The following is a 26,555-nucleotide window of genomic DNA, read 5'->3' as shown; positions in this document are numbered from 1 at the left end:
GATGAGCATCAGCCCCATCCTCTGTCTATAAAGAGATACGAATCTCCTGAGACCTTGCTGTCAGAGTTAATCAGTTCTTTGGGCGCTATGGAGATACCCGGCGGGTACCAAGATACCTGTTACTGCAGCTGCTTTAGTTCATGTTTGTTTTGGTTTTAAACAAATGATCAAACAAGGTATCTCTGTTGGCTCTTTAAAAACCTGTCCCCATAATCCTTGCTTGAACTGTGATTGCTACAAAACCCAAAGCCATGCTATCCCAAACTATGACTCGAAGCTTCAGCCAAACAGCCACTCATAAAAAATACGTCTGTTAAAATGGGTGCCCTGCTCCGCTGCTTGACTTCAGCGGGTCACCCGAGCTGTGCCGGTGCCTTTGCCAGGGGAAGCGAACGCCGGGAGCCAGCACAAATTAACAGCCCAGCAGTCAGGACCTACAGTCGGAGAGGATATGAGACAGTTCTTATTTTTGTCAGAATTTTCTGCGTTCAGCCATTTGCAACTGTTATTGTCTGTGAATTCCCTTGTCACCTTTCAGAAAATAGATTCTCCTTAGAAACAAGTGATTCCGAAGCCCTGCTGTCTCTCACTGCCGGACTTGGTGTTTCCATTACCGAAGTAAGCTGTTAGGTGCTCACAGGCTGTGCTCTCTCAACTCGCTTCAGAATATACTCCAGGTGCTTCGATTTATTTGTTGGGAAAAGCTGGATTCTCTGTGGTGATTGTCAGTGTGTAAGGTATGTGGATGTGTTTGCGAATGGTCCAGCAGGAGACTGAAGGTGAGAGTTGAGGCCACCATTACGCCAGGATTATTTGTGGCTGGTTGTAGATGGGGTGAGATGACAGGACTCAGGACTGCTTTGCTCCTTAGTGTGCTTTCATTGCCAAGTGTCTCCTAATGCTTAGAGAACACAAGTTGGGGTGGCAGGAACAATTCCCTTCCTGACTGGGGCACATTCTTCTATTTGAGGCGGAGAGGTTTTTATTTGTCTGTATCACCACAGCGTGTCTCTGACCCCATCACTAACTGAGACCTCTCTGAACACACAGACCTGCTCCGAACATGGACTCCAGCCTTCTGAGGCTCGTGTTCAGATTGGAGCCCTTGGCAGAGACAGGTGAAAGCAAAGTGCCGTGACCTGGCCTATGTTTGAAGCTGAAGACAGCGCAGACAGTGTAGTCTAAAGTTTAAAGCCCGGAACGAGCAGTGGGAGTCTCGCATTCCCAAAACGGTCAGAGATCTCCCATGGGAACTGAGGCAGGTGCGCCAGACACAAACACGGTTCAACCAATGTGAACCCATTTGTGATTCCACGAGGCGTGATGAAAACGAAACTCTTGTTTTTAGGAAAAGCTTATTAACATATTTGTCAGCCCTCCCCCATCTCTCAGCCTATCCTTTCATGTCACTCCTTAGTCATTAATAATGTTTATTTTACCCAAAATTCCCAGGCTCCTGATACCTAAATGGATGGGACCTCAGATCATTGTTCTGTTTTAACTTCTGAACTACCCTTCTTGGTAGCTCTGAGTGGCCATTCTGGCTCCAAGCAGGTCTTCCCGGAGACACTGGGCTTCAAAATCTTGCGAGACATCATGCTTTCCAGAGACCGTCGCCACCAGAAATTTTCCTGGAAGAGCAGAAGTTGCCATAGTGCTGTAATTCGTGCCGTGTTTTCAATTTGGCTTCTTAAAGAGCATGTGGCTCAGGAAACGGGATGTGAGCTGCAGTATGCAGGAAGCGGTTCCTTTCCGACCCCTATATTGACCAGCTTCCAGAGCCAGGCAAGAACCTTACCCCATCTTCTCGGGCTGTCCAACTACCTGTGTCGCCAGTGTATATAAAATAACAACTGTGCCTCTCCTCTTTTTAGGTTTCAATACCTGTAGTGAAGTTTGGACAGGAATTCAGTGCAGACGAGCATTAGCCGACCTGGTTACCCGTGTGCTTGGAAGGTATAAGCCGTAATAGATGGTAGAGAAGCATCAGCAGTAGGAGTAGTATAAGAAGTCTTCCAGATGGAGACTTGATGGGCTGGAAAGGTCAGAGCCAGGTGGCTGAAGTCTCACAGGTATAGTTTTTCAGGATCCGATGCTGGAAAAGTGCAGGCACGGACCGTGGGTAGCAGGACCCTGAAGTAAACGTCACCCAGCAAAGATGGCAGTCGGGTTATGGGGGCAATCAGTGGTTTTTATTGAGCATAGCAGGAAGAAAATGCAAGCTGTAAAATGCCAATGTGGGTAAACATTATTCACATATCTAGAATGTGAACTGCTGTCCCTTCTTAAGTACATAGCAATGACCGAGGTTTTGTCCTTACCCACACATCATGAGTTTAAGCTGGTTAAAGAGAAAGTAACGAGATTAAGAGAATTAACATGGGAGCAAGTGCATTTTCTAACCTGCTCCACGCAGACAGCTGTACACCTTCTGTGCAAAGCTCCGTTTTACCACTTCTCTTGGCTTAAAAAAAGACAGAGCATATAGCAGTTCAAGCCCTTGTTCCACCTTGACGTGCTGTAGTTTTTGTCTTCTCAGGCAGCTCATCATTTCTCTCTCACGATAAGCCACTCCCACCCTCTAATAAGGAAGCGAACGAACTCCTCAGGTTAGTGATTCAGCAGGACATCCCCAGCATTCTCCCAACAGGATCAAGCTCCTGGGAAGTGAGGCCACCGCCGTGACTCTGCTTGGCTTTCTCAGTTATAAAATGTCCGTTATTTTCCTTGCCAAAATAAAAACTACAGCCAGGGTGGTTACAGTGAAAGCGGCGAGTGTGGCCTCTTGCTTATTTGTAATGCAGTTACTAGTATTCAGTTCAGACAACCCAACGTGTCTGAATTGCGTAGCAATAATAATAATAATAATAATAATAATAATAAATGCATAGCTCAGCCCTTGGGAGCAATTGTACTGCCGAGGCCCTGGAGAGCCATTCTGGGAAGGCAGAGTTCAGTCTGAAGCTTGCAAAGGGACTAGTAAGATTAATAATAAATAACATGCCACGGGATAGTGCGGTCCACATTCCAGGTTCTTCCCCTTCAGCTGCGATTAAGACATTGCTTTTGTAGCGACTAATCTAAGAGCGTTTCTGATAAAATCTTGCAAGGGTGGAAACCGCACTAACCAAGTTCTTGGGCTTGAAGAGCGTTTAGCACTAGGCTTGCGTAGGAGTTTTGCCAATACTCACGGAGACTGGACGAAACAGGAAAATCTCATCTCTCTGTGATGGAGCCATACAATAGGGGTTGTAATAATGACATGGGGCTTCAAACAGGGTTCGAGGTCAAATTCGGTATTTTTTGGCAGCTGAGCGCGGAGCCAGAGTGGGACAGAAGGCTGGTCCCTTCCTCTGCATTGCCTGGTTTGAATTTTTTTTGTGTGTGTGTGTGTGTTCTGGAGTTTTCCCTTTGCCACAGCTGAGATGCCCTTTAATCCCCGAGTGACCTGCACGGACCTGCCTGCGAAGGGAGGGTGGCTGTTGGAAGTTAAGGATGCTTTTCAGAGCTCTAGCTGGGACCTAGGACACCACAGGTTCGTGGCTTCTCCATGTGCTATAGCTGGCCTCTGGCAGTTGCAGATAGTCGTAATAATAGTAATAATAGATATTTACAAGCCTTGGTTCCGTCTTGCACGGAGAAAACAGGCTGCAGGGTTTGAATTAAATTAAATCTAGCTTTTCTCTAGAATTTGAGCGTAATTCTATATTCAGAGCCGTTGTGTTGCACCGCTTCAGGTCTTCTCGTTGTATACACTTGGAGCTCCAAATGTCACATTTTTGCATAAAGCAGCGTGGCTGTAGCCGCTGGGGCTGAGAGCACATTTCCCCGCGCCGTCGGGGTTGGGCCGGGAGCAGAATCACTTCTCCGTGTCGTTGCTGTGAAGAGATTGGGAGCGAAGCTCTGAGCTTGTGGAGTGGGCACGTAGCGAGCTCGTGTTCTCGGGGGCGCAAAGCGGTGAAGGTTGTGCCCGGGAAGCAGCTCGGGCTGCCACCGAAGCCATCGCAGGCTGTTTGACTGGCAAACGGCATCGCTGCCTGTCCAGCTTCACCCTGGCCTTTCCACTACCCGCGTTGGCCTGGAAACATAACAACGCTCCCTATTGATTTCTCCGGGGAAATTGGCTGTACCAGCTGCACCAACGTACACGAGACGACTGGACCCAGTACCCGCCGGGAGCCCTGCGCAGGTGAGACCTTGCAGCCGGGGCTCGGCACCGTAGGGCTTCCTAGCCCTTGGCTGGAGCTGCAGCTTCCATTTCGGAATACTGCTGGAAGAGGTACTTGGCTTTTCATCATAGAAGGTGGTTAGTAAATAAAATCAAACACGGAGATAAATTAAAAATGTCTTTAAAATGGTATCCTCCTGCCCTTGCCTCTGCTCGGGCAAAATCTTTCCTTTTTAATTTCAACGTTGTTTATAGTTTATTTTTTTTTTTCAGTCCTGTGGTGACTTTTTTGTTTTCTAATGAAAGGCGTAAGATATAACCCACAATTTATAAAGAATTCACACACCTGCATTGTTACAAGATGAGTTCTTGCAGATAATTTAAGCACCAGTTTTAAATTCCAGCATAATACACGTTTATTATCTGGCAATGACCCTGAGGACTAGGAAAATCCAAGTTTGTTGATCTGCAGTTTGTGATCTTGCTGTAACTTTTCTGTCCTGTTTTCCAAGGCTTTTGCAGGCTGACTGAAGCCTCCAGTATGGAAATAGTTTTCCCTGGAATTTCGCTCTCTGCTTTCCTTTCCCAGTCTCTTCCAGAAAAACGCCTACAGCGTTATGGTACAGCAGCAAACCTCACCTTTGGCCATTCACCTCCATCGTTGTGTACCCCAGAGCTCATCCGGAATCTTTGACATGCTAATGCTGAGCGCAGCAATGCGGGCAATAAATATTCAGGCAGAGCTGAGCACTGGTTTCACGGGCTAGCAAACCCAGGTAGCCTTCGGAAATCCTGTTGCCTTCACCTCGCTGCGTGTAGCTCAGCCTGTCATTGGCAGCGCCACTTCGAAGAGGGCTTTTGTACCTTCTGCGTGGTTTATGGGTTATATCGTGTCTTGGGAATCCTTTCCTGCAGTCAGGGTCAGGACGAGCTGTGTCTTGTCCTGCAAAACAGCCCAGAAGTACTAGTGAAGACTTGAGTGGTAGCGGGGATTCCGATGGTTGAGGTCCATTGCCCTGGCAGTGAGACACGGCCACGTGACAGATGGAAACTGTTTCTTTGTCCAGCTCCTCGTGTCCACCTTGCAAATCCCTGCCATCGCTACTGGCATTACCCATTCCCTGCGCCGATGGTCCTTGCACAGGAGACAAGTGGTGAAAAGAGTTTAGAAATGCAGGTGTCTCCTGGGGACAAGTGTGCGGACGCTTGTTCAGAGGTGAACTGGTGGGGTCTGGAGGAAGAGAGAACCTCTGAGGCTCCATGGGCATAGAAGGGCACACGCCGCGGCACGGGACTGTGCCACAGCCCATGCTCTGACACAGGGCTCGTTCTGAAAGCCCTGGGCACTGCCTCTGGCCGCTCTCTTTTCCCAGTCTCCCCCTTCCATGGGCAGTTTTGGGATGGAGCTGCTTCTTCAGGGAAGGGGACAGCTAGCAGCTGCTTTGCTTGTGAAGCCACCAGGTGCAGGGCTAATGCCCTCTACCACCCAAGAGCTGGTTCTACTCAATACCGCAGCTCTCGCAGGTTGATGAAGGGTTGCCAAAGTCAATACGACGGATGTGCCTGTAGCAGAAAGACAGATGAACTTTTTGTCTGGCATCCATATCTCTTTTTTTTGTTTGTTTTTTCCCCCTTGTTTTTGATATGCAGAAGATGCGTCTGTGTCCCTTTGAAGCCGAGTCACTTCGGTGCTTGTTACTCCTCTGTTTAACATGAGCTTGGCGACTGAGCTGGCAAATCTGGCTGCAGGACCAGCAAGAACATCTCAGCTCTCGCTGACTTGGGGCTTTTCTTTGTGTTGATGGACATAGCCCTGAGGGCTCTCTGGGTCCCTGGTCCGGTGTGTACGGAGAGATGCGTGTCAGCGAGGCTCCTCGCTAGTTCTTTGTGGCTGGGCCAGGAGCACTGAAGGTGTCAAGACGGAGATTGCCGGGGAAGTCCTCAGTGAAGCCCGAGACTGCACAGAGGCCTCACACAAAAGAGATCACAGAAGGCTGCAGGAAACGTGCTGCCTCCAAAGCGGCAGCTCTGCTCCCCCGGGGACTGCAGTGACAGAAGGAACAGCACGTACGAGGCTGGTGGGCTTCTGCCAAGCCACAGAGACATGGGCCATGGCCACGGCAGGGTGCTGCTCCTGTCTCCCACCGCATCACCATTCATAACGTGGGATCCGTTTAAATCTGTTTCCCTCGGAACAAAAGCGCCAGATTAGTTCTTACACTTGAAAGAAGCAGAATGGGGCTGGGGCTGTTTCCTACATGAGTGTGAAGAGGCAAATCCCTGGAGTAAAATAGAATCCAGGAAAATAATAGTAATGATGATTCATTTGTCTCTCTATCTGACATCTTCGCATCCAACGGTGCTCCAGTGACCTGTTGCCGTGTTACTATTATGCTTCAGTTCTTGAATGGGTTCCATAAGCTGCGAGCTTTGGGCTATATTTACTTGCTCGTCGTGTGGCTTCCTTGCTCCTCTACAGACTCCAGTCTATAAAAATGCACATTATCACCTACGGCTTCATCACCCTTGGAGCCCCAAGAGCTGCAGAGTTTCACAACGCCTGCTCAGATGATTACTTTACAAGGCCAGCACATTCGGTTGGTATTTAATGGTAGGGTGCAGGATGCCATATATTTTCAAGCAGGGCTTGAAGAATGCAGCTGGAGGGCAGGGTCTGTGTCTCGGGCTGGGAATGGGCTCATGCCCCTCTTGCTGCCAGCAGGATTTAACCGTGGTCGGTGCAAGAGCTGAGCACGCTTGTCCTCGGCTCTGCTTGCAGCTAAGTTGTATTCGGAATAAGTTCAGCTGCATCAGTTAAGCAACGCCAAAATAAACCACTGGACCTTGGCAAAGGCTTCGCTGCTTTGGAGAGCCATGAATCTCCCCGTAATGCAAAATCCACGGCATTCGCAGCGCCTCACTACCTGTCTCGCAGAGACCTTGTCCCGAACAACCTATTCATCGGAGCCTGAAATAATGGTTTCTCTGTCTGTGTCTGACTTGATAAACCACAATTTCCCTTGGATCGGCCTGTAAAAAACACTTCCATAATCACAAAAGCAGATCTTTTCCTAATAAAATGTATCCACTGCAAGAAGTTAATGCTCATTTCACTGAAGTGCTATAAAGCAGCAGAAGGCTTCTGTTGGCACATGTTTTAGCGCTAGGAAAACAATATGTGTAAAAACCCTGATGTAAATCCATTGCTTTGGGGGGAAAAGTGCTTTTCCATGAGAGTTTACCATCGTTTACATGATTATAACAGGCTCTGCACGAGGGAAGCTGCACTCATCCCAAAATAATAAATAAACCAAACCAGTGTAGGCAAGTTCAGGATCCAGCAAGTGCTGAGAGAGATGGAGCAGCCTGGCACGGGGGGGCTGCGTTCCGGCAGCCCCAAGTTCCTCTCAAAACTCTGTCCTTCCTTTCAGCGCAGTCCCGGGCGGACACTGAGGTTTGAACCGCCGGAGTTACGCGCTCGCCTGTCAGTGCTGTCGTGGGAATCGGTCCTTCCCTTGCGCCAGCAAAGTGCTTGGAAGTGCAAAGCTGCCAGGCGGGAGGGAAGGGGCAGCAATGCTCCTGGAGCGCAGATCCTTTTGTCTGAACGGAGCGAAGGGGACCCTGTTGTACGTCCCCATCAAATTAAACACACCACAAGCACGGCTTCCCTCCAGCATCCGAGTCATCCTTCAGCATTCTGCTCCTGAGATGTCTGACTTGAAAAAAATGGCTTCATTCAATACAAATTAAGAGTTCTGCTTCATATCTGTCTGATCCAAAGCATTGCTAGTCAATCAGAGTGTTTCCATTTACGCCATGTCCATAGAAATCATTTTGATCCCTTTTCTCCCCATTTGTTCTTGCTCTGCTTTAACTTTGGATCCCCACAAAGCTTTCCCTTCCACGGGATTTCATTTCCAAATTTGTTTAAAAAAAAAAAAAAAAAACCAAACCAAAACAATGGCAATTTCTTTTACTTTCTGTTTGCTACGGGAAGGCTTATTTTTCTGAATTGTTTGGGTTTTTTTCTAGTTTCTGTCCTGGATTAATTTTGTGCTGGTGCATGCTACAGAACTGGTGTGAAGTTCCGCCTCTGGTCTGGTTGTGTTTTGGTGGTGGACACAACATAAAGCATGAAAGGTGCAATGAAATGGTAAGTAGTTATTAAATTATACTTATCTTCCTATACACTGCTGGTTTTAAGACCCACCAGACAACCAAACCCTTGATTGCATCAGGTTTTAATTTTTTCCAAGCTCCTTAGGTCTAAACTTAACTACTTCAGCCCTGTGAGTAATAGCGTTTGCTAATCCATGGTATTTTGCCATTTTCTTACATCAGGAAATGTCACGTTGCGTGATAACTGTCTACGGACTCGATGCTGTCATGATTTTTGTGAAATCGCTTACTTTTGGTCAGTGCACTGCTCGTGGGGAATTTTCCCCGTGTGGCAACACCCCCGGCGGTGTCCCAACAGCCTGTAGCAACATCTGAGCCCTGGTCGCGCTGGGGGAAAGTGTGGCCCGAAACCTTGCGGGGAAACTTTTCACTTTTTCACTTTTTTTGTTTGGCAAAGCGACCCTTGGAGGGCCGCAGCCCAGCGCCCCGAAAACCCCCGTGGAGAGCAGCAGCCAGCCCGCCGGCTCGGCCTCTGCGCCCGGGGGGGCAGCAGCAGGGTGCGGGGATGGGGTGGTGCGGGGGCCTGGGTGCGGGGATGCCGTCCTGAGCCTGTCTGGTGCGGGGGGTCGGGGCCGTGGGGTGCGGGGGTGCCGTCCCGGGCGCGGGGGTGCCGTGTCGGAGCCGGGTGATGGTGGGGGGTCGCGTCCGGGGGCGTCGTCCCGGGTCCGTGCGGTGCGAGGGGCCGGGGTCGGGGGGTGCGGGGGTGCCGTCCTGGGTGAGGGGGTGCCGTCCCCCGTCCGTGCGGTGCGGGGGGTCGGGTCTGGGCGATGCAGGGGTGCCGTCCCGGGTCCGGGCGGTGCGGGGGGCCAGGGGTCGGGCGGCGCGGGGGTGCCGTGTCGGAGCCGGACGGTGCGGGGGTGTCGTCCCGAGTCCATGCGGTGCGGGGGGTCGGGTCCGGGCGGTGCGGGGGTGCCGTCCCGGGGCCCGCCGGTTCTCGGCCAATCGCCTGGGCGCCGCGCACTCCCCGCCCCGCTCGCCCCATGTGCAGAAATAGCCCCGCCGCGGCCGGCAGCCGCTTTCCGCGGGGAGCGGGCGGGCGGCGGAGCATCCCCGGGCGGAGCGGCGGCGGCGGGGCCGTCCCGTCCCGTCCCTTCCCGTCGCGTCCCGCCCCGAGGTGCCGGCGGATGGCCCGGCGGCGGGCGCAGCGGCCGGGCCCGGCGGCGGCGGGCGGGCGGTGACCGGTGCCCCGCGGGAGCGCGGCCGCGGATGCCCGGCGGGGGCCGGGCGGTGCGGGCAGCGGGGGGCTGCGGCCCGGGGCTCGCCGCGCCCCTCCGGCCCCCCACGCCCCGGCGGCCGGGCGGGAGGCGGCGGTGAGCCCGGGGATGGGTGTTTCTGGCCGGGAAGCGCTGCCCCGTGGCCTGTTGGTACCTGCGGACGGGCGCCCGGTGGAAAGTACCTTTTTCTCGTGAACGGTTCTAGCTCCTCGCCCTGGGCTCTCGCCATGGACACGCTGAAAACCACCTACATCGTGCTGGAACTGATCATCGCGGTGCTGTCTATCGCCGGCAACGTCCTGGTCTGCTGGGCCGTGGCCATCAACAGTACCTTGAAGAATGCGACCAACTATTTCCTGGTGTCCCTGGCAGTGGCTGATATTGCGGTGGGTTTGCTAGCCATCCCTTTCGCCATCACCATCAGCATCGGATTCCAGGTGGATTTTCACAGCTGCCTCTTCTTCGCCTGCTTCGTGCTGGTGCTGACCCAAAGCTCCATTTTCAGCCTTCTGGCAGTGGCCATCGACAGGTACCTGGCTATTAAGATCCCACTGAGGTAAGAGACTGGAGTGCACACAAGTAGCCACATTCCGTGACAGCCCAGACTGTGACCTCCCTTGCCTTAGAGCACAGAACTTCTAATCTCTAGTGTCACCATAAGAGGTTTGCTGCTCACAGGTGACGATGAAAAGAACAGAGATTCTGCACTCGCTGCAGGAGCGGGATCAGGTTTTCAGTATCCTGCCTCTCGCTTCCAAATATACCTGGGAGCTGAGTTTCTTGAGGACGTTTGTCTTGGGAGGGTCAGTGGCTTCTTGCGGGGGCTGTGCAGTGATGTAGTAGTGTGCTTGTGCTTGGGATAGCTGTAGCTAATCTATGTAGATATTTATACAGCCCCCATTATTGTGGCGTCTGGGCATCTTCCCAGGCAATTAAATATAGGAGCAACCACTCTTTCAGCTACTTCCCAGCCTATAAGCAAAGCAGGTCTGTAGGCTGTTCTGTAAGAGCTCTTGTCTCTTCCTGAGGCGCTCAGGTCACAATACTTTTAGAAAGGCTGAAAGTCATCTTAAATAGATCTTAATACAACTTTGTACATACTTCTGATTTTCAGCTAGGACTAGAGTCTAACCAGGCTGTCTTCCAGTTTTCAGAGGGCTATAGTGAATGAACTGAAACTGCATCTACAAATGCTGAAACCGCATTTCGGTGCTTGCGTACATACCTTTTCCTTCTGCGTGCTTACGGTAAGAGAGCGTATAGATCAGTACACGTCAGAAGGTGTCAGCTCTGTGCATACGCTGTGAAAGGAGAGGGAGGAAGGAAGCAGAAAGGATTCATACGTCAGATGTCAGAATTTCACAGTTTAGACTTTCATCCAAGTCATAAAGGTCATAAATTGCTTCCCTTCTAATTCATGGGGCAAAAACTTACTGAGTGGGTTTTACAGGCGCTTCACCAGGCAGTTGGCGCAGCAGCTTCCGTAAGCTTAAGTGCACCGAACCCCCGGCTTTGCATTACGAGTGACCTGATCCCTTAGTCTCAGTCTCCTTCATGTCTCTGTTGTTCCTCCCCGAGAAAAAGACTCGTATGGAGCCCAGCTGGGGAGTCCAGGACCGCTCAGGGGGCTCTCAGAAGTGGAGGCTGTGGGGAAACAGGACAGATTTGGAGTGGGGACCTCAGCTGAGCTGTGTAAGCTGTAGCTTTCCTAGGTTCTGCTTGTCTCTCTTATCTCCCTCACGCGAGCGATGAATCCACCCTAAAATGACTTAAAAAAAACCCCTTCGCCCTGTTCTGGCACCTTGCATCGGAGAATGCCCGTACATTGTTCAAATATTAATTAGCTACTGGGCAGATGATAAAAACTGGTGATGGAAATGCATGTGTGCTGAGTGGCTGCGTGTGCCGTCGGAGCTGGGCGCATGGAAATTCCACGGGATGCAGCGTAAGCGAGAGCCGAGCTCTGTACGGGAGGGAGCGGACACAGAGTAGCCCCGATTGCTGCCAGCATCTCTGAAACCGGCTCCTTACCTTCCCAGCCACCCGTGCTAGCTACGGACAATGCTTTGGTGCCTCTTCCATTCGTTCCCTTGGGGATTTCTCGGGATGGGGGCTAGTGGCACAGCAGCAGCTACGGAAGCAGGTCCTATTTTTGAAGTTTCAGTTTAATCGCAGCACCACCCCCGAGCAGGCTGCTCGAGCCCGGGCTGTTCAGTGTAACCCTTTTCCTTTGGACCACAAGTGATTTTTGCAGCACTTGGCTGAGGAAGCTGAATCTTGCGAGCTCGTTTTCGACGCTGCTGGAACGCGAGGCGAGAGCGGCAGGTCAGAAACGCTCTGAGGGGATCATTTACTTCTTTGCAGAAGGGAAGTGGTTTCGTGAACTGACAAAATAGCAGCTATTTCCTCCGCTCTCTTATTATTTTTTTTTCCCACAGCCCCTGTTTCTAGCAGGTTTGCTCGACTCTCCAAGAGGTCAGCTCCTACACCTGTGTGGGATGAAATCCTAGGGCAGTTTTGCCTTGCTTTTGGGATCCTTTCCCAGCATTGCTTTTTCACCCCGTCTTAGGCTAAACCTTTTATTCTATTTGCACGAATGTCTTTATTCCTATAAGCGCTTCCTAGGAGGACACATACAGCCCCTTCAGCTGTAAGCGGAGATCCAGGAGTCCCGTTCTGGTCTGGTCTGAAGTGTGAAGTTTGGATTAAACTTGGTCTTGGCATCGTGGCCCGTTTCCTTGCTCTCAGAGGTGACCAGTGAGTAAAACCCCTTTAAAAGGAGGAGGCGGTTTCTCACTGCTGGGACTGCAGGGCAATGGACGGGTCATTGCTTCGGCAACAGGAGATTTAGGGACCGGCACTGAAAGGCTGGTTTTATTTGTACGGCCAAGACCAGAAGAGGTTAGAGGAGGTTATAAAACGACACGGGCAAAACGCTTCTCTGCTGCAGCAGGGTTTTCCAACCAAGGCTTAGTTAGAGCTGCCTCCTCAGCGTCGTTATGCCCGGGATGCTCCATGGTGCTGCCGGTGGCGAGGGGGCAGGAGCTTGTCCAGCCTCCCGCTCTGGGCAGAGGCACGCACTGGTTCTGGGAGGAGGTTTGTGCTGCGGAAAAGGAAAGCTGGTCATGGGTTTGGAGGAATGGCAACCTTAGGAAAAGTTTTTCTTACCTAAACTCTCATCCCGGAGACCGGCGCAGAGGCTGGTAACAGGCCATGAAGTATTAAACGTTTAAGAAAATGATTTGTACCCAGCCCTATCTAGCAATTACAATAAATAATCAGTTGTTGCAGAGCAGACGAGTGTCCCTGTCGCATCCAGTGTACCAGCTCCCCGTGGAAACCTCTGCAGGGACATCGAGAACTGAGCATTTTTCACATTATTCGCTGCTATTTCAGGGCTGTTTGAGCACACTGAGAGGCTGGGCAGGCCGGAGGGCTGGGGGTGTGTGAAGTTTGCATTACCGCCAGGCTAATAATGGATTTTTCAGTTCTGTGGCTGAACCAAAAAAATCCCATGGGGAAGAGGAAAATTGTTTCAGTCAAACTGAACCAGAGATGCTGGGAGGCTTCAGTGAAACAAAGTGATCCTGAGCAACCTGGCGGATTTTGTTTGAGTTGCTTAACCCTTTTGACGTTGCTGTGCTGCTGTTTGAAATGGAGCCCCCCCTCGCTGGAAAGGAACTAACAAATTCTCCTCTAGGCAATGGCAAAACAAAAATCTCACAAAATTTAAAAATGGGGTTTTAGAACCCTCCCTCTTCGGGCTAAAAATATTTGCCAAATTTGACCTGAAGCCACGAATTCTTTCTGTCCCTTGAAACCCTTATTTTGTTTGTTTTTGTCAAATTTACTGTTTATGGAGAAGCCCCCGCCGCGCTCCCCGGTTCGTGCAGCTGCGGCTCTGAGCCCTTTCCCGGGTCCCTTCTCCCCTGGACGCGGCGTCTTGTCTTCAAACGCGCTCCAGCCCTGCCTTTCTGCCCGCATCCCTCCTGGAGCCCAGTGCTCCCAGCCCAGTGCTCCCAACCGGGCAGAGCCGCTGCTGTCCCTGCGTCCGTCCCTGTGCCGGTCCCTGTGCCCCGGGTACACGGCACCATCCCCGCTCTCATCTGCCAACCCCCCCCGCCCCGAAATCTTGCTCCTCCGCAGCACTTCCTCCAAGCAGAACATCAAAGCCAGGCAATTGAGCATCTTTCAGCAGCAGTAAATCCGTCCCGCGGAGTGTTTGGCACGAGCGCGGTGCTAAGGCTTTCGCTCTCTGGCTTTCTCCAGAGCTGGAGTTCGCCCCACGGCCCCATAGCTGCGAGCCAAGGAAGATTTGTAGGTGGAATAAAATCTTTCCCTTTTATTTGCATTAACCAAAATCCTTTGGCGTGGCTAATGATTGTAGGTACGGATAGAAGCCTGGAACAAACGTGTCAGGAATTAGGGAGGGAGAAGAATATCTGTATTTAGAGAGCAAAAGGAGAATGAAACGCTGTACTACATCACGGTCTGTGTGCCCTTGTCCAGCTGGTAATCTCCTGCAGGACAGTGGATGTTGTCCTGCTGCTGCCTCCCTGGCAAAGACCCCAGCTGAGACGCAGAGGGAGAATTAGCCCCAGCTCCCTGCAGTTTGAACTGATTTGGTGCTTGTTCTTCCCCCCTGGACTTAGTTCTCTCCCATTTTCCCTAGCAGAAGTGCAGGACTGGTGTTCCCAGGCAGCTCTGCCATGAACCAGAGCAGGGCGTCCATGCCCAGGTCTCCTCCCTTCCTGCACCCCGCCGAGCCCTGGCTGCCCCGCTACAGCCAGAGCATCCGCGCTGGGATCCGCGCTTGGATCACCGTCGGGCAATGGTGCTGCACCGCTCTGCTCCCGGTGCCGCCTGTCTCCCGCCGGAGCTGCTGCCCCTCTTGTCTTTGACACAATGAAGGCAACAGCCCAGCTCCTTTCTGCTCTCCTCACGGGGACAAATTCCGTTTGGGTGGTTGTTGTTGCTCTTATCTGATCCTTTTAGCTGTGCAGTGCCCTTTCGTGAGGTGGGTTGCCTGATGCTTTACCGCTGCCTGCCCTCCCTTGGGCCCTGCTGCTGCAGAGGAGGGGGCTCCCTGTTCTCCCGCAAAGAATTGTTCCTGGAGTCCTCTCAACTCCCAGCTTGGTCCTCAGCAAAGCAAACTGGTGGGTATCTATGGCAGGCGGGAGGGCTGGAGCCCCTGGGGAGGGGAGAAAATCCTCTTCAGAGCCTTGGATTTCACCTGCCATTTTCTGCGTGCCACCAGCGACACAGAATTGCAGCTGCTCTTCCTTCTTCTGCCCTTGCTTCATTTCCTTTCCAAAGGGAAAGCCTTGCGTTGCCCTTCGTCTGAACTCCCAGGCGGGTTCTGCTCTTTGTGTGCGGCTCACACGCGCGGTGCCCCGTCCTCAGACCCGGGGCAGCATGGAGGGCATCGCTATTCCAGAGGGGTGGATGCTCCGCCTCCCACCTCCATCCCATGGCTGTGCCAGGCCAAGGTTACCACCAGCCGATAAACTTCATGTGCAACAAACCTGGCCCGAGCGCTGGCGCGGTGGCTGGAGCAGCGGCGTTGTCACCTCTTTAAGGGTGTTGGGGACAGTCGAGCTCGGCTCAGGCAGAGCGTGGGGGGGGTTGTGGAGTCAGTCGGGGGCCGGCATTCCCCATTTACCTGTCCCTGGGTTCCCCCCAGGGCTGCCGCTCGCTCTGGGCTTCGGATGCAGCCGACTCTAGAGATAGAAGCACAAATAAAAAGAATCAGGAATAATCACATGTGGCCTCACGGCCACAAACCGGAGCCAGGGGGGAAAAATCACAGCTATTTTTAGTTGCACGCTGCCTGGTTTCCTTACAATGCCTGTCCCTAATTTTTATATTTTTTCCCCCACCTCAGGGGTCACTTCCCTTCCAAAAGGCAAAATCCCGTCAGGAAGGGAATTTGAGAGTTCTGCGAGGCCTCTGGCCCGACGCGGCTCCCATGGAGGCGGGGGACAGCAGGGATGGCTGAGGAGCAGCAGCTGGAATTCCCATTTCCAGGCTGTCGGCTGAGGGCACCGATCCTTGGGCTGAGCCAGGACCTGGAGATTTGGGGTTAGGAGCGTTTTTTTTCAGTTTTGGTCATCTCAGTCTGTTAAAAATACAGGTTAATTTTTAGGGGGAAAAAAACCAGCTTTTGAAATTGATCAGAATTTTGCTCCAGAAGTAAGACCTTCGGACCTCTCTGCCAGAAATATATTAAAACAAAACGTTATGACAGGGAGCTGTTTTATTTTATATTTAAAAGTTTTTGCTTTGTTAACTAACGGGCTTGTTCTTGGGGTTTTTCCGAATTTGCTGTTTGTCGTAGCAATGAGCAGAGACCACAAAACTGAGTCTTTTAGGCGTGTTCTGGCCTGGCCCTTGGCCGCGCCGGGCGGTCACTGCGGGGGGGGCGTTGGGGCCGCTGCTCCTGTGCTATAGACGGCTTTGGTCCGCAGGATGCCAGGAATCAGTGACGCCAGCTGCGCCTACAGATGTGTCGGTCCTCTCCCCTCCCCGTGGGCTCTGGTGGCTTTGCGTAGTCCGGCGGCAGCCGAGGGAATCTGTACGTGCCAAAGAGCGGATTACCTCCTAATCCGACGGGTGACATCAGGCTGGGCATGAGCCACAAATAACCTGCGCGTACATCGGTGGGGGTGTGTCCGTGCCCTTTCGCTCACCCTCCGGTGCCATGTGGGCCACTGGCACGTCAATGAGCACCGTGACCAGAGCTGCTGGACCCGCTGGGGACAAGGGACAGAGCAGGGTCCCTGCAGGAGCAGCTGGGCAGACGGACGGGTGACACCGCGGCTGGGGTTCTGCCTGCACCCCCGTCGTGGTGCATCAGTGCCCGTGACCCCGCATCCCGGATCCTACTCCCTCCCCAATCCCAGGGAGCGCGGTGCTGCAGGGGCGGCCGTTGGCCACATCCTCCCTCCCCCGTGCTCAGGCCTGTCATTCTCCTCCGTGGCATTTGCCCGTCGTTCTGCAATGGCGCAGGTGGCACACGGGGGCTGGACGCGGTGTTGGCGGCTGGTCCGAGCCCGGCTGCACCCGGGCAGGGAAGCAAGGAGAGGATGGGGCACACTGGGACAGGGCGCGGGGGGGCGACGGTGCTGGGCTCGGTGCTGACCACATGAGACCCAGCAGCCCTTGGGGAGGTCGCTGGAGGCTCTGTGGGGAGAGCACCTTGCAGCTTGCTGGGGCTGGGTGGATGGAGCGGCCGTTTGGGGCCTTCGGGAAGGGCTTCAGCGCCCGTTTCACTGCAGAAAGAGTGATCTGGCAGAGATCTGCCATCTCCCCACCCCTGCGTGTCATCTGAGAGCGCAGGGCAGCGGGTGCCTGGGAGGGCAGCGGTCCCAACCACGGCTCTATAGCCAGGATCGCACCCAAAGAGCTCGCTGTGAATCGTATCGTATCTCACCTCCACCAGCCACCTTTAACTCAGCTGCCCCAGTGCTGCACGTCTGAGGTCTGGCCGTTCTGGGAAGTTTTGGAATGACAAAAATGCTCAGCCCCAGGCACCCTCAGGGATAACATGGGGTTTGAGGGCCCTGGAGGGAGGGTGGCGCCGAGGAAGAGCTCCGGAGGGCTGCGGGCTTGTAAGATTCTCAGCCCTGCAGTCTTGGGTCGGGAGAACCAGGGTTTTGTGCTGCAGGGCTCGGGAGCACCCATGGGGCATGGCGGGCGGGTGGGTGTCGCACACCCCTGCCTGCACATGGGCGTTTTGAGGCGGCTGCCGGTGTTTTGATGTCTCCGGTTGTTGGCCCGTGAGAAGTGGTGTGTGGGGAGCGCTCGGCTCGTTTCCTTCCTGTGCCGCGGGGGCTCTGAGCGCCTCTGGCAGTGCCCCCCCCCCCCGGCCCCCGGCATCAGGCGTGGGCAGCCGGGGGTTGCCCAGCGCAGGCAGCGAGCCCACAGCTTGCCCTGCACCCGCTTGTGCCCCGGGCGCCTCAGTTCAGTTTTCAGTCACCTTTTCTCACCCCCCGTCGGGGGCGAGAGCTGGCTGGGGCCGGCTCCTGCAGACACAAACCAGGGTGGCGAAGGAAAAGTCCTGCCTGGCTGCTGAGAAACTTGTGAGAAAAACATTCACACGTCGCAAGCGTCGGTGTTCAACACGTGCACAGCTCCGTGGCCCCCCCCTCCCACCGCTCCCCGCCCCACAGCAGCCCGGGATGCCATTTCCCTTCTAATTCTCTTGTTCCCCCAGATGACCCAAATGCGTGCCGTTTGCAGGGTGCTTTGGGCCGAAACCTGTGCTCGTCCGCATTTCTCCTTCCCACATGCAAACGCGGCGCCCTTCCCCTGCCCTGGGCCAGCGCTGGCAGCGGCAGGGTGAGGTGCCACCCATGGAAGGGTGTGTGGGGACAAAGCGGGGTGAGGCAGGAGCTGGGGGCTGCAGAGCGGAGCCTTCACCCCGGGGAAGGAGTTCACAGGAGGGATAAGCACATGGCTATGGATACCTCTAAACTGAAAGAGGAGAGATTTAGATTAGATATTAGGAATAAACTCTTTAATCCGAGAGTGGTGAGTCCCTGGCCCAGGTTGCCCAGAGAAGCTGTGGCTGCCCCATCCCTGGACGGGTTCAAGGCCAGGTTGGACGGGGCTTGGAGCAACCTGGGCTGGTGGGAGGTGTCCCTGCCCAGGGCAGGGGGGGACACTGGAGGAGCTTTACGGTCCCTTCCAAGCCAAAACTTTCTATGATCCTATGATAGTTCGAGCTCACAGGCTGCAGGACCTGGTGTGGTTGTCGCCTGGGCTGGGGCACACCGGCACAAGCGGGCACCCAGGGGTTGGAATGGTCCCCTCCGTACGCCCAACTCATCCCAAGAGGCACCGCCATGGCCGAGTGTGAAGCACAAGTGGGTTTTGTCCTGGGAAGAGTAATTTGGAGTCTTCATAACTGAGGAGCAGTTAACCTGGGGCTGCAAACAGGTTTGCTTCTGACTGGCAGCCACCCCCCCCCATCCCTGCCTTCCTCTGGGGGCAGCAGACGGCCACCGTCCGCCCGAGGGCTCATCCTCAGCCAGAACCGCATCACCCTGGGCTCTGTGCTGCTGGTCCTGCCTTTCTCTGCCCCACATCCGTCTGCTTCTCTGTGACTCTGCTCCCGGGTGGAATTGCTTCCCAGAGAGCCAGCAGGCAGTACGGCAGGGCTGGAGCAGCCCCAGCCCCTCACAGCCTCCCGTCACACACTGCGCTTGTCGGCTTCTCTTACTAGTTCAAAAGCATCTTCTATTTTAGCTTTTATTTCAGACTAAGGCTGAAAAATGCCGTATGGCATGAACAAAGCAAGCCCTGGGGGAAGTGAAGGCCTTCTGGTCTTTACCAGAGAGGCACCTTCTGGTCTTTACTGGAGAGGCTGCGGAGTCTCCTTCGCTGGAGGAGAAGGGTCTCCAGACCCGCCTCGACGCGCTCCTGTCCAGCCTGCTGTGGGTGACCCTGCTTCGGCAGAGGGGTTGGACTGCCTGATCTCCGCAGATCCCGTCCAACCCCAACCATTCTGTGATTTAAATGCCTTTTAGCGAACCCCCCCCCCGCCCCCAAAATCTAAAAACAAAGCGTTGCAACCTGTGACCTTGCTGGTTCGCTGCCTCGAGCAGGACTGGAAACCGAAGCGCCCCGGCAGGCGAGCGGGCGGCCGTTCCCGCTCACCGTGCGGTGGGAGCCAAGGCGAGGTGGGCTCCCCCAGCGCCCAGGCGCAAGCCTCGGAGCAGCACCCCCCGCCCGGCCACCCTTTTGAAGGCAAGGCTTGACCAGCGGCCGGGCTCTGCGGCACGAGGGACGGCTCTTCTTGCTTCCATGTCATTACCCAGGGTTGAACAACAGCGAGGGACGCTTGCCCAGCGTTGGCGGGGGGGGGTGCTCCCTGCGGGTGGGGGGAGCTGCCCGTTGGGTGCGTGCTCTTGTCAGCGGGAGCCCAGAGCCCCCCACATCTCTGTCCCCTGGAGGGTGGGGGCGCAGGGGCCGAGCTGCCGCAGCCGCCCGCGTCTCCCATGAAGGCAGCGGGAACGATGCTCCCGGAACAGAGGGTGCCAAGCGACGCCTCCTCCCCCTCCAAGCAACCCCGCCCCGTGCGCCCACCCGAGCGGTGGGTGCCGGCGTGTCCGCGGGAACCCGTCCAGCTCGGCGTCCCCGGCAGGAAGGCCGGGGGTGGGAGCGGGGGACGCTGCTGCCGTCCCCTGCGCACAATAGGGACAGATGCAGGAGGAAGCGATTTGTCTGCAGCTGGACACGGACAGGCGCAGATGTCCCGCTTCCTCGGCTGATACCGCAACCGCTAATCAGATTTCTCACTCTCATCGCCAACTCCTTCCTGGCGAAAAAGCACAGCTTTTTCTTTTTTTTTTTTCTCCCTCTCCCCCACTCCTCCCCAAGGTGCAATTTATGATTAATTTAGAATGTCCTGCCAGGATGTCTCAGCTGGTATGTGATCTCCATTCCATGGCTGTGCGTGGAGCAAACAGACCGGCAGCAATGCTGCTTATTTCATGCTATTAAAAACAAAACAAAAAAAAAAAACCCAAGGCACAATATGCAAAGTACAGCTGCGAGTGGATGAGAAGGATACAATGCCTGGCAGCCAAACTGCTGTCTCCACTTGTGAATGGAGGTGTCTGTGTATTTTCCTTCACGCTTAAAATAGAAACCTATAAATTATCACTGCTTGTTTGTATCAGAGCACCTGCGTAGGGCGAGTTCTGCGAACTCCCCGTCCGCTCACCGCCCGGCAGCCCCGGGCACGGGACGCTGTCTCCAGCGGTGGCCCAGTAGCGGGGAGGTAGGGAAGGGCTTTGGGAAGAGGGCTGCCGTGGTGAAGAGATGTTAGAGGGGTCGTGCCGCCCCGCAGGCGACGGTCAAAGGGGTCCCCTCCCGCCTGCCTGCCCCTGCACAGGGCCCGGGCTGCGGGGTGGAAGGCTGCCCAGCGCGGGGCGGACCCTGCACCCCAGAGCACACGGTGGGAACGGCTGGCGCAGTTCCTCAGCTTGCAGCTCACCCTTTCGTTCAGCAGCACAACATCTCAAATGCTCGGCAAAACAAACTTTTTGCTGTTGGCTCTGCTCTTTGTTGACCCCGGGTTTATTTACTCAGTAAGTCATCAGCCAGGGCCCAGGCCAGCATCATGGCCCACCGGCCCCCACCAGGCGACGAGGTGTGTGGCACCACCGCATTTTGATCCATTCATCTGGCCTCAAGTTGCGCCAAGGGGAGGTTTAGATTAGATGTTAGGAAAAATTTTTACACTGAAAGGGTTACCAAGCAATGGAACAGGCTGCCCAGGGAAGGGGTCGAGGCACCATCCCTGGAGGGATTTAAAAGACGGGTAGACGTGGTGCTTGGCGACATGATTTAGTGATGGGTTGTGTCAGTGTTCAGTTGATGGTTGGACTCGATGATCTGAAAGGTCCCTTCCAACCTGGGCAATTCTACGGTTCTGTGATCCTTCTGGGGTCAGTGGGGAATTCTCCCCACTTCCTGCTCTTTGGGGATACATAATGTGGGACTCATAGTCCCCTTCCAGACTCTTTCCTCCAGGCCGTTGCTGGTCCCTGCCCCAAGTCTAATCTCCCGAAATGCTGAATTCCGCCTTGGCTGCCGCCGTAGGCTCCTCGTGAGACGGGAGCTCAGGAGCAGCGGTGCCTCTGCTTGGGTGATCTCCGTGGGGTCGCTGATGGGCTGGTGGGGAGATGCTCCCTCCAGTCGGGAGCCGAACTCCATGCCGGGAGAGGCCGGGCTGGCTGCAGGCGGGCAGCGTCCCGCTCTGCTCCCGCCGGGCTCAGCAGGACCTGCCGGGGTGTCTTGGCTGGTGTCCAGCCCTAGTAAATAGCAGTAGAAATGCAATGAGCTCTCTTGGAAAAAGGAAACAAACCACCCTGCCCGTCCTCCCAACCGGAGGCACGGCGCCTGGAGAGTGCCGAGAGGTTTCCAGCAGCCCGCACTAACGGACAACTCTGTCGCTTTGGTGGTTGCCATGATGCCTTTCCGTAAAAGCTGTGGACCTCGCTGAGCCCGTCACTGAAGTGGCCACAGGCGAGAGCGATGTGTGCTGGGTGAAGGACACCATCTCCAGCCCAAGGACCGGCGCAGGGGACACCTCCTCCAGCCTCAGCGGCAGAGCGGTGGCTGGGCAGAGCTGTGGTGTGCCCTGGCTGAGGGCTCTGCCGCTGGTCCCTCTCGGTGGCGGCACAGCAGGCACAGACCCAGCAGCCTGGCACCTGTACGTGACAACTCCGGTGGGTCAGAGCCGTGTCATAAGAGCAGCTGAACTGTCCTTTAAGTATTTGCCCTGCTGCGGCCCGGGCTGTGTGACGCTGGTGGCAAACGTACAGTTATGTACGGCAGAAGAAGAAAAACCTGCGTCGCTCCATGGTGGCCGCACAGTGGGGATGGCATCGGGGCGTCTGCAGCGTGTCCACTGCGGGGACACGGGGTGGGAGCTGGGATAATTAGCTGCCCGTTGGTGATTACACCGGTAAAGAGACTTTGCCTGGCGGTGTAAAAGGGACTAATGCATCGCCAGGTTATTTAATCTCAATAAATCATTTTAAAATATTCAGCTGTTGTTTACATTAAAGTAACATTTGATGCCTCTGGGCAGAAACATAGAGGAGATTCAATATTTGTTATACATTAATTGAGCAGACTCAGGTGAGTAAATTTACTTTAATAGTTTTTTTTGCCTAATAATATTAAGCCTAAAAAAGAATGAAGGAGGGGTTTGCTGGAGCATTCAGAGCTGTGAAAAATCTGTTGGTTCCTCACTGTCTGGTCATGTTTTATAGAGCTCAGGAAAAAAGCTGGGTCTCGGCTGTCTCACAGCCCGTGCCTGCTGCTCTGGCCGCTGCTTTATGAGGAGGTTGTGTGCGGTTGTGTGCAGTGGCTCGTTAACGGGACTGCTGGTGCCTTGACCTGGTAATAGTCGTCCACGTCTTTATTTTTAAGGACGTGCTTAACTTCCGTTAACTTAAGGCAGCGTCCCACCGAATAAGTGTATTAAGGTAATAATAAGGTAATTAATGAACAACTTTAGAGCATCGAACTGTCTCCAGTTTCACCATGGCCTCGTCTGGCCGGTAGCTCAGCGACCAGCTGTGACCCTTCGCTGTAGTCCCAGCAGCGACCACCGTCGTTACCTGGGATTGACCCACTGCATGGAGAGACGCTGGGAGGAACCGGCAGCGCATCCCTGCCAAAATGAAGAGCTGATCTAAGGAGCGCGTTGTTCCCTGTGAGTAACCATCTCCACTCCAACGAGCACCATCTCGTCCCTGCGGGACGGGCCTGCAGCCCTCGCCATTGCTCAGCTCTGCCTCTGGCAGACCCGGAGCGCAGCACGTTTTTCCATCTCCTCCTCCTCCTCGCGGAAGGGGCCCCGGCTTAACCGTGCTGCTGGCTGCAGCTCTGCTGCATGCGCTGGGCAAGAGCAACACTAAAATAAACATGCCACCATCACAGCCCCTGGAAAACGAAGTGACTTCTTCACTGCGCTAGTAAACCTTCAAGCCGAGCCTTATCTTTGCAGAAGAGTTCAGGAGAGGAGCGGATGGAAGAAACCTTGTCTGGGGCCATGTGTTTTCAGCAAGACGCAGCAATGAATGTCACCAGTGGGGGACACCGGGCTCAGCTGAGCCACCATGGCTTTTCCTTGTGCTCCTGCTCAGATTCAGACACAAAAACCTCCTGACCCTCCAGTATCTCTTCCTGAACAAGGGTCCCTTTTGCATTTTCCAGTCTTACTACAATAGGTTTTGGGATGTGACGTGACCGAGGCAGCAGAGGAACAACTAAAGTGACCGACTAAGAGTGAATAGCACAAGCCAAGGAGCCACGTTTTTCTCTTCCCACGTGCAGAGCTGTAGGGCAGCAGCAGCTCCCGGTGCTCCTACAGCAACGACTGAGCTTGGCCAACGGCGTAGCTGGAGACTCAGACTTTGCCAAGAGATCGCATTTCTGGGAACTTGCTCGGAATCAAATCTTAAAGTTTTCAGGGGTGCTGCAAGCGATGGGCTTGGCCTCCGTGGTGGCCTGTCTGATAACTTCTCATCTTCTGACGCAGCGAGAGTTAATAATAACGAGAGAAAAGCGCAGGAGAAACCCCTCGGTGGCTGGGCCTGCCCTTTAGCTGTCTATGCCGTGGAACGTCTTCACAGTTCAGCATGGCCTGAACGTGGCCGCTGCTCCCGCGTCCTCGGGGCCAGCCCTGGCGGTGCCTGAAGCGAGCCCCGCGCCGCAGCGGCCGCCCAGAAGGAGCCGAGGGCCCCCCCTCCCCAGCCCCTCTGTGCCGCCCCTTCGTGCTGGCAGACCCCCCCCCGCCATTTACCCTCCCGTCTTTGTAGCCTGCAGGAGGAGAGGGACGCAGGGCTCGCAGGGAGGCACCCGCGGTGTGATTCACAGGCGCAGCTGCGGGTCTGTGGGAATGAAACCCTCCCCTGCCTCACGGGCCGGAAGAAAATCGGAACAAACGTTCTTCGGAAAGGAGGAGCGGGGTAGCCAAGCCAGAGTAAACAAGCGCTGAGAGAAGGGTGTGGGAAGGACGGGACGCTAACTGGCTCTGGAGAGGACAGTAATGGGTTTTTCATGTCTTTCTGGCAGTTGCCGAGTCCTTCGTATCTCCAAAGAGCGACCCGACTGATGCTTTGATGTTGGCATCTGCTCTGGTTGCACCCAAACCAGCCCGACTGTTGCTGCTTTAGGTTCCATCTCTGTTTGTGTCCCTGGGGGCTGGAGGGGCACCTTTTTTTTCTCTGCCATGAAGGCACCCAGTGCGTGGGGTTAGGAAAGGTGTGGGGCCGTGCGGGGCTCTGCACCCCTCAGCACTGGACCAGCTCGTCCCTGGGCCACCACGGAGCTTCTTTGTAACCTGTGAGAGCAGCAGGTGCCCAAGAAAAGCATTTGTTTAAAAAATCTGGATCTTTACAAGCAGTTTTGGCGGCTCAGCAGAGCACAGGCGTCGTTTGACAGCAGCAGCTACGCATAGCCGTGTGGTTTAATCTCAGTGACGGCTTCAGAAGCTGCAGGTCCAAGTGTTTGGCTTCAGGGCCCCGCGATGGTGCGCATCCTGCAGACTCGGCACGTCACATACACGAGCAGCAGAGGCCAACGCCGGTGGAGGATGCACAAAGCAGGGACATGAAATGGGGGGAGAAGAGCCCGGTGTCCCTGGCTGCCAGCTCCACGCCTGGATGCGAGACTCTGAATGGAGACACAAACCCCAACTTGTACCTCTCCTAAGCAATCCATCACGAGCGGTTGCTTTCAGATGCTGGCTCAGAAAAGCCTTCCAGGCTGTTTGTTATCCAGCCACAACAAACTTGCGTGGGCTGCAGTCTGGGATGTGTAAGCCAGGAATTGCTCTGTTTGGGAAACTGGTAGGATCCCTGGTTTCCACACACGTGTGCTTCCCACATTAGCGTATGAGGTACCACGGGAAGGGACATCACATCACCGGACAGCTAACACCAGTGAAAACCAGCATGGCTGCGGGCGTAAGAGCAGCCCAAGCTGCAGCGGGCTGGCTGTGGTATAAAGGCTGTACGCGTGTGGTGATGCTGGTTAAGTCCTTCTTAGCTACCCATTACAGTGTAGAATCGAGAGCCAGCATTGTCTCAGTGGTAGTAAGTCAGCCCAGAAGTTCATGTAGCCCAGCAACGTGCCCTGGCGTGCCTGATAATGGCTGCTTAGAGCAAGAGAGTAAGTTGGTGGTTACAGAGGAGCCTTCCCCTTGCTTTTGCCCTCCTTGCAGTTGGTGGTTTAGGCTCCTGCAATGATAAAGCCTTTTTTAAGACTCCAAGTCCTTACCTGCTATTGAAGGATGTTCGTGGGCAGGGATGGCGCTTGGCACCTCTCAGGAATAGTAAGTGACTCACCTCCCCCAATCACTCTGCGTAGGCGTAGAGCACAGGTGAGATTTTTGACCCCTCCGGTGGTCGCAGAGGTGAGATTCCCGCGTGGGTGTGGGTGGGGCTTCTGTGGCACTGGCCAAAACGCTGATGACTAACTGCGGGGAACTCACGAGTGCTCATTTACTTAATGTCTCTATTTTGGTTTTTTTTCTTGATGCCGTAGGTATAATAGTCTGGTGACCGGCAAGCGGGCAAGAGGACTTATCGCTGTGCTGTGGCTCCTGTCCTTTGGCATTGGACTGACTCCACTTATGGGCTGGAATAAAGCCATGAGCGGTTGTCCCAACGCCACCAATGAGACGGGGGCTAACACCAGGACAGAGCACCACGGCTGCTTCATCTCATGCCTCTTTGAGAATGTGGTGACGATGAGCTACATGGTGTACTTCAACTTCTTTGGCTGCGTGCTGCTTCCCCTCGTTATCATGCTGGGAATCTACATTAAGATATTCATGGTCGCCTGCAAACAGTTGCATCAGATCGAACTCATGGGCAACTCCAGGACCACACTGCAGAAGGAGGTCCACGCAGCCAAGTCTCTGGCCATCATTGTAGGACTTTTTGCTTTCTGTTGGCTGCCCCTGCATATCTTGAACTGCATCACTCACTTCCACGAGGAGTTCTCCAAATCCAAGCCTGAATGGGTGATGTACATGGCCATCATCCTCTCCCACGCCAACTCTGTCATCAATCCCATCATCTATGCCTACAGGATCAGGGACTTCCGCTACACCTTCCGCAAGATCATTTCCAAGATCCTCTGTAAGACGGACGACTTCCCCAAGTGCACCACTGACAACAACCAGCACCTGACTGTCTCCAACATTAACTCTCCGGTAGCCTCCGTGACCATATGACCTTGCACGTCCTGCTCCTAGGGTTCCGCCGTCTGCCCCCGACACTACCCTTCCCCGTGCCTACGTGAACACTTACAGCCAGCTCCCGGAGGAGTGCTCAGAGATGACCACTATGCAGTTGTATATTTTTTTTTTATTATTTTTGTAATTAACATAGTGCCTCCTAGAGGAATAACCTGACCGGGGAGACAGCGCGGCTCACCCTCGACTGTAAACCCAGGTTGTGTGA

General features: G+C 54.4%; 1 protein-coding gene across 1 annotated transcript; it reads left to right on the top strand.

Annotated features, from left to right (window-relative positions):
- Positions 1–9,583: 9,583 nt before the first annotated feature.
- ADORA2B (adenosine A2b receptor) lies at positions 9,584–26,342 on the top strand. The gene is made up of 2 exons (XM_054209340.1): positions 9,584–10,117; positions 25,633–26,342. Exons 1-2 carry the CDS (start codon positions 9,789–9,791, stop codon positions 26,324–26,326), a joined length of 1,023 nt encoding a protein of 340 aa, XP_054065315.1. The 5' UTR covers positions 9,584–9,788; the 3' UTR covers positions 26,327–26,342.
- The last annotated feature ends 213 nt before the right edge of the window (positions 26,343–26,555 follow it).

The sequence above is a fragment of the Rissa tridactyla genome, chromosome 7, assembly GCF_028500815.1.
Source record: "Rissa tridactyla isolate bRisTri1 chromosome 7, bRisTri1.patW.cur.20221130, whole genome shotgun sequence".
In the NCBI taxonomy this organism is placed as follows: domain Eukaryota; kingdom Metazoa; phylum Chordata; class Aves; order Charadriiformes; family Laridae; genus Rissa; species Rissa tridactyla.
The sequence above is the reverse complement of the archived record's forward strand: the minus strand, read 5'-3'. Positions and strand labels throughout refer to the sequence as shown.

Excerpts from the sequence above, each read along its gene's own strand:
- ADORA2B (XM_054209340.1), top strand. The coding sequence starts at position 9,789 with ATGGACACGCTGAAAACCACCTACATCGTGCTGGAACTGATCATCGCG. Across the intron at positions 10,118-25,632 it reads GCTATTAAGATCCCACTGAG|GTATAATAGTCTGGTGACCG; the intron begins GTAAGAGACTGG and ends TTGATGCCGTAG.